The sequence below is a fragment of the Dermacentor silvarum genome, chromosome 2, assembly GCF_013339745.2.
Source record: "Dermacentor silvarum isolate Dsil-2018 chromosome 2, BIME_Dsil_1.4, whole genome shotgun sequence".
Lineage (NCBI taxonomy): Eukaryota > Metazoa > Arthropoda > Arachnida > Ixodida > Ixodidae > Dermacentor > Dermacentor silvarum.
The window spans coordinates 81,533,181-81,541,040 of NC_051155.1; the positions used below are offsets into that span (position 1 = coordinate 81,533,181).

Consider the following 7,860-nt stretch of genomic DNA (forward strand, 5'->3'; position numbering starts at 1 on the left):
CCACGAGAGGCGCTCAAAATTCAAAACAATAACAGGCACATTAATCTCATTTAGAATGATCCAAACTATTCGGCGCCCGCGCACTCCTCTCATGCTGGCAACGAGGCCGCTCACAACGTAGCTCGAGGACTTACTCGCCGAGCAAGTGAGCCGGCTCAGCTGGGAACGAGAGGAGACCGCATGTTATGCTACAATGAAATAACTCATTACTATGGGCTGGGAAGGACTCGGTGCCCACAACCTCATCCCGAGCTAACCAGGAAACAGACGGTCTCTTGGCACCTTCTGCAAACAAACATGTTTTCTGACCCTGCGGCCTGCAGCAGATTCTATCTAGGGCAATACAGTGATCGATGTAAACTATGCAAGGGTAGGGCGCACCATCCACATATTCTATGGGCATGCTCGAAGGCGGCTCCTTTCGAGGGCCGCAAAATTCAAAACCGGCAGCAGTGGGAGACCCTGCTGCTCAGCTCAGACCAGCGACACCAGGTCTGGGACGTCCAGCTAGCCGAGGCAGCCGCTGAGTCCCAGGGATCTCGGCCATCTGATAGGCGGAGGGAGGCTGCGCCCGCCCCCGTGATTGTTAGGATCAATGAAAGTTGACTCTCTCTTTCTCTCTTCCTCTCGCACGAGCTGCGCAGCTGTTAGAAATATTTGACGTGTGCGTCACGTGTCAGTTTCTTGTGTTCTTTCCTAGGGTGACAGTTCGTGCAAGGACAACCCGTGTTAAACGGCCCCGTCTTTAGGATTGTCCCTCATTTCCCAGCGGTTCCGTTGTAGCAGCTAATCCTACGTAGAAACTGCGCGACGTACGTTATACCGCCTTCATGATTGGCTTAGGTTGATCCGTTTTAACATTTATTTGCCGGAGTGCGAACACCCATCTTCGTTTTGACGTACACTACATGACATCGATATAGGTATGTACGATTGCATAACACTAAGTCGCAGGTCCCTTCACTATCTGTATAACTCACGATTACGCCGGTTCAGTACCTATGCTGAAGCCAACATCGGCAAGTCGCACAAATTCGTGTCGAACAGAGGCAGTAAGAATCATGTCGTCGTCGAACATTCGTCGCCACCCTCGCAGTCATCTCGCAGACAAACACTAGCGTCACATGCACAACTACTCTATTTACATCAATTCGTGTGTACCCATGTCAATGCTCTGCAGAACACCAAACAATGTTGGAGAGCTAGCTAGCTGCAAAATGCAAAATCAACCTACCGTTGATTTCCACTGTGTGTCTTGTTTGTGCATTTTTTGGGAGGTTCTCCCAATGCAAAGTTGTGCGTGAAGGGTGCCATTTCGTTCTTGTGACAGCAATTAAGAAGGAAACCACAGTACTGTTGAAGCGCTTAACAGAAGATGATTTCCAAGGGTGCTTCCAGCAATGTAAAAAAAAAAGTGTAACCGGTGTATTTTGCCTATAGTTGAGGTATATTGTGAAGGTGACCACATCGATGTAGCTCAAACTTTGCGAAGTGATTTTTTTAACATACGTGCTCGATCATTTAGGACAGACCAAGAAGGTATGCAGACCTCGTATGTCTGGTGCTTTTGATATTACGCAACAAAATGAACACACAGTGAACCAAGACGAGGAGCCGTAGAGTGATTTGTTTTCGAAGGCCCGCCGTGTCTAGTGCGTTGAGAACATTTATTTGTATCTAATTGCTCATTCCAGCTGCCTGGAATGGGACGACCCTGTACCTTCACAAACTGGGTCGTCCACTCTTAGTACGAACACAGCGCCGCGTGGCCGCGCTCGGCCGAGCGCCAGCGCACATGGCGCGGCCGCGCATCGAAGCTAAGCGGCGCAGGCGCACAAGGGCTTGGAGGCGGGGCTTCGTGTCGTCTGCTAAAGCGCGAGAGCGAGCTGTCTTTGTGCCGTCTGTTGTCTGCTAAAGCACAGCGCGCTCGCGTACTTTAGCAGACGACACGAAGCCCCACGTCCAAGCCCCTGTGCGCCTGCGCCGCCTAGCTTGGATGCGCGGCCGCGCCATGTGCGCTGGCGCTCCGCCGAGCGCGGCCACGCGGCGCCGTGTTCGTACTAAGAGTGGGCGACCCTGTACATTGGGCGTTGAGGTTGAAGGACCAGTGAAGGACTAATATATCAAGATTTGGCAAGGATACAGCGCATGCGCGATAGTAGTTGCCCTTAAAAAGAATGTTCAGTGCTGTGCAGCCAGCAATACCGTTTCATACCGCGCTTATGCAAGTCGCGTTATTTTAAAGAGCCAGAATTTCAACGTTATAAATTTTTCTAACAGAAATGTTTTACTTAACCCGTGCATAATATTACGAGCAGAGCGTGCATGTTGCCTCCTGAATTGTTCGCCGGACTGGTATGGAATGGTTATTTCAATAAGATCAGGTTCGTGTTTGGTTAGAAGACGGCAGAAAAATCACGGTTTGATTCGTTCCTGTTCAGTTGCAGTTTTTTATTCAGTTGAAGTTCTCTTCGACACTCGCGCCATTAAAAAACATTACTGGACTTCATGCAGAATACAGGGTTACGTTTGATTTATAAAGCTTTCTTTTCATTCTGTGCCTTAAGGCACCCCCCTCGAAATAGAAATAAAATGTGACCAAACAGACTTGTCACACTGGGTATGTGCGACAGCGCAAATGACACGGGGTATGTCAACATTCTTTCCGTTTGTATGGGGAAAATGATAGAATGAATAAATATCTCACATCTCGAATGGTTTATGGAGCCTTATTGCAGATACCCCATTGTCGTGGAATGAATTAAATGGGGTCGCTCCTCTTTTGACGTCATCGAAGACGTTACGTCGGTCTAACAACACATGCATCAGTAGCCCAGTTCCTCAGTATCAATGCTGCTTATGGTAATGTCAGTCACCGAGCCATCTTCGACGCTCTAGAGGCTGCTGGACTCGGTGACCGAATGCTTCTATGGATACGGAGCTACTTGTACAGGAGATATACTCCTACTTTTGTGGAAACTGCCCGGAGCATGTAATTGTCAAACACTATACCTGTCGTAGCGTCCCACAGAGTAGAGTCGTCTACCTTAATTTATAAAACCTTGCAATCATTAGTCTTGCTGAAATTCTACTGCAAACGGTCATCCTCTCTGTGCCCTGATGGCATCGGCATCTGATCATTTGTCGTGACGCGCCCCAGGTCCGTGCCGCGCTCCAGCGGGAAACAATCGTGACGGAAACCTCGCTTGCTTGCCAATGAAGAGAGTTCAGGCTACATTTTTCAAGAACCATCAGGATTCACCCGCCTTCTTTTTTAAGTAGCTCCGCACCCACTGCAAGATCACCACCTCGCTAGTTCATGCATGTAGAAGACTCTATGAATGAATGATGAGTTCCAGTTTACGAAAGGAACAAAACGCCCCTACGAAAGAGCATTGCATGGACAATAAATGAGCCAAGGATGAAAGAGTGTTTAGGTCTGTGTTAATTGCTTACGTGCAAATGTTTTCTTTCGCTAAATGTAGTATTAATGCCCTGCGTCTTGTAAAAAACGCCTCATGAGTATCCGCGATGCGGACACATATGAGAATACACATCGCGCCGCGTACAGACAATGCAGCCACCTTTATCTAAAGTGGGTGCATGTCCCATTTCTTCCACGCTGATATTATCACTGCAGCTTGTGAAAGATGCTTCTTGACGTCATGAGAGAGGACGTCCTCGCGACAACTTCTAGTCAAGTGTTTTGGCCGTGCATCTTCCATAAAAGTGATAACATGTGTGTCGGTGTCATTAACACCCATTCGAAAAGCCAGTGGGACAAATATTTGTTTATGCCCTTTTGAGTTGATCACTGAATTCTCTTCGTTTTCGGTTAGAATTTCTGCGTCAGAATAGAGCGGGCGCTGGACACAATGAGAAGCTCAACTAAGCTGTGATTAGGGACCTTGTCCGTATACGCTGAACTGTACGTTGCCCAACAGGTTCAAGTGCACCCATGCGTGACTTAACGAAATCGGCGGCATAGCGCTGTACTCACTCGTGCGTGGCTAGCGTTTTTCCTTCTCAGCGCCGTCACGTGATCACGCGAGCCTATCGTTGCCACTCCCCCAGAGGCCACCGGTGCATTGAGGTGCTCGCATCCGTGTTAGCTCTCACTGATGCCGACTACGTACAGTTACTCTCAGCAGAATAACCCATAAGTCTTCGCATAACCTATGTCTCTTGTGGAAGCGTTGGACATGCAAACCAATCCTACTTTTCCTACGTTCTGTTCTTCTTTCGTTGGCTGTGTTTCTTGTGGCAAAACTTTGTCAAGGTCACACGTCGAGGATGTGTACGTTAGGACAGACTTTTATAGGGAGGAAAAATTGCCATCCACCGGACAGCAGCAACAAGTTTGAAAGGAAACCCATAGGTGTTTCTCCGAAATAAAGCTGTGCAGTTCAAGAAAAATGTGTGTGGTCCAGGAAAAATTTGGCAGGTACACGTAGTGTACCTGCAACGAAACACTTGCCATGTTTCTTGAGTGTCCGTGTGGGCCTGCATTTAACCCGTGCGATATACATGGTAATCTTTCGAATTCATCTTTGCCTGATCAGGCCACACATTTCATCTATTCAATCACGTTTTGATGACCCTGCTCTTTTTCTGTAAACATGTCAAAGTGACCTTATACACATGACATTTATAGCCTATGGTGATTTAGGCACAAAATAATATTTAGTAATATGACCGAGAAAAATATTTTTGTAGGTGAGAACGGGTAAAGAGCCAGAATACGTAAGCAAGGAGTATAGGAGCGTTTGCCTTTGTCTCGTTGAAGTTCTGGTCTCTCTGATGTGTTCTTCACTTCCTAAAATGAATCACCAAGTATACCAATGAGCCAGCCTGTCGACTTTAAAAAATCGATTTGTGCGCACTTGTTCGTGTACGCAAATAAAGATTTGCATTTAAGTTGGATGTTTCATAGAGCAACGCGACCCATTCCAAAATGTCGTATTTTTTATATTTTCAGGTCTTTCCTGCCCTTGCGTCACTGGGGCAAACTAAATCCTTCCCTGCTCGCCTCCCTTCCAAATTAAGTACATGATCATGGTCTCATGGTCACATACCAAGGCAGACGTGCAATCTATGTCAAAACTCACGGTGCTCGAAATCTCAGAAAAAAAATAAAACGCTGTAAAGTTATGTAACCTGGTCACGCAACCTTCTGTTTGCACTTGAAGCCTGTACTAATACGTGGAACCACTGCTGCGTACGGCTCTTTTATGGGAGGCCGACATACGCTTCACGAGAAATTACCTATGTGGCGGAAACCCACTCTCGTAAACTTTTGGCGCAGACCCTAAATCAAAGACCGTCAGTGGCTGTATAAATACCAGACACGAAAGGAGCCTGTTGCGCCTGTTATTCTACTAGAAAGCGCTTGCAGCACGTGCCGTTCGGCATGCTCAAATGCTACAGGTTCAAGCGTAAAAGAATAAATTCTTTCAATTCCACGCATCAGGCTATTTCGACATGAGCTTTCTTAATTTGTTACCTGCTCAAAAACTAATATTTTTGTGTATATAAGACTTAGTGCGTATGTACTCTTTATATTGGTTGCTAATATGTTGTTTTATCTAATCTTTATTAAGAACGTTTACGTCGTTTCGGGCACATCTGTGATTTAAAAGCAGCGGAATGGATAAGTGGGCCGACAATAAAAGCAAAGGCAGTACACTAACGCAGCATACAAGGACTATAAAGTGCTCTCCGCCATTGTGCTATCTCGGGATGTATTGTCCTCATTGGCAGGTTGAAGCGTGAAGCGTAACGGTGAGTTTGCGGTTCTGAAAATTCAACTTATGACCTCGTTCTTCTTGACGAGATGGGACAACTTTTCCGTAACTGGTATGTTTCTAGCCTCCTTCAGGAGCCCGTCCCGAAGATAGCGCAGTTTAAATCTAAGTGCACTGGGGGCACTGGGTATATACTACAGGCTATGTGCCCTTAGATAAACTGGGCACGGGCCACTGGGTGATGACAATGAGTATGGCACACTAGAGTCACTGAGTTGCGATGACTGTGACGACTATGATGATGATAATAATGATGATTGTGGTGGTCATAATGATGCCGATGATAATGACAGCCAATGGCAAAAAAAATAAAACCTGATTCAACCTCTACGTGACGTCGATCAAAATTGTCGCTCCAGCTTGGCTGTCAGAATAGCTTAAGCGGTTCATACACCCAATTATCACCTCAAACTCTCCCAGTAAGACATTTTCTTTCATCGATTTCAATTATACGTTGAATCGCCTTCCAACTTTTTTTTTACATAATTCGAGGCATGCATGCGTCACAGCGAGAAAGAGTAACCGAAGTCTGCACTCTCGCGTGATCAAGTTTCAGTCGTTGCCGCCCGTACGTTGGGATGCGCTCACGTACTTCTAAGAACCAAAGACGGAAACCCGGATAAAACCAGATTATTGGCTGACAGAATTGAGAATTGTTGCAGACACTACTAGTCCGTTGAAATTAGCACCTTCATTTACAACTCTTCCTGAGCCATTCTTTACAAATTCCTCCACTCAGCTGCTTGTAAAAGGCATAAAATAACAGTAATTATATTGTGGCTAGGAATAATGACATGGCTACGACAACAGAGCAACAATATCAGTGTTGGTACTTACATGCTCCGTTTTTTCGGCGCGTCCTCACTCGCTCTCTCGGCTATTAAAAAACATGATGAAATCTCAAATGGCATAATCTGATCCATTTAAAATTTTTCAACGTTCCAGTTAAATCCTTCGAGCTAGATTTAATGCTAAAAGTCAGAGCAGCCGCCCAAGGTAAATTTTATAATACCAGAACTATACTACAGCTCCTGCTTCATTTTAATGGTCGTATAATCCATGCAGTGGGCATCTTCGGAGGCACACTCTACTGAACCCACAGCACATGTATGCGAAAGTAATTTCGTGATTCTCCACGCACTTATGTAACTGAAAGGAGTCATAGCGTGCGCACAAATTGATTAGGAGCTTTCCTGGAGCACGGTAAAGTGTAGTCGCCGTATTTTCCATTGCGCGTGGAGAGCGTCGAGTGTCGAGCAAATCAGCGACGTCCCATGTGACGTAGGGCCTTTATTTTGATGCTCTAGAGCTTCTACCGAATGACAAAAAGCAGGGCACCCACCGTGGTCCAGCCATATTTCCGTTCCTCGCCGGCAGAGCTGCGTGACCAGCGCCCAGACAGCGGCCAAGAGTGCCGCGGCAGCCGAAGCCATGACTGCAATGTCTCCGAGGCTCTTCCTTATCCGCGCGCGGGCATCCGCACACAATCGACGACAATGATAGAGCGACGATAGACGCGGAGAGTCACCAACTGCCTGGCACACGACGCGAACTGCCAGTCCGAGGAGCGCACACACAATGGGGCACGCGCGACGGCAGCAGGCAGTTCGACTGTGTACGCAGCACTCCTGGCAGTCGGCTTCCGCAATCTCCCCTTACCACGCGGATAAAGCCGCTCGCACGTTACACACACTCGTGCGCATGCCCGAAGCTCCTTCCACAATTGCAGGCATATTTATTTCCCAATTCATTATCTCTGTGTGCTCACGTGACATGATGTACCTATCTAGGCGTCAGGGCTACACATACATCCCATCGAGTCCCATGCTGTGTACACATTTGGGCACGTGACTCGTTTTATGCTTTTTTTTGGCCCAGTGAGAAAGAAAGTGTATGGAGTTCGACGTTCCCAAAGCATGGTAGGAGCTGTTGGTAGTTGCATGTCTTAGTGAGGGGCTCCGGATTATTTTTGACTTAATGTTCGTTCGGCTGCATCTAAATCTAACAGGCCCCCAAGAATGCACGGTGGCGCCGACATACAATTGAATTCCGGTGT

The 7,860-nt window shown here is 47.0% G+C and overlaps 1 protein-coding gene across 1 annotated transcript in view; it reads right to left on the reverse strand.

Annotated features, from left to right (window-relative positions):
• The window catches only part of LOC119441578 (uncharacterized), a 107,651-nt gene extending 100,162 nt beyond the window's left edge, over nt 1–7,489 (reverse strand). The window contains exon 1 of the mRNA XM_037706185.2: nt 7,147–7,489. Within this exon, the coding sequence (XP_037562113.1) occupies nt 7,147–7,237 (91 nt within the window). The 5' untranslated portion in view covers nt 7,238–7,489. The remainder of the gene's footprint in view (nt 1–7,146) is intronic.
• Between the last annotated feature and the right edge of the window lie 371 nt (nt 7,490–7,860).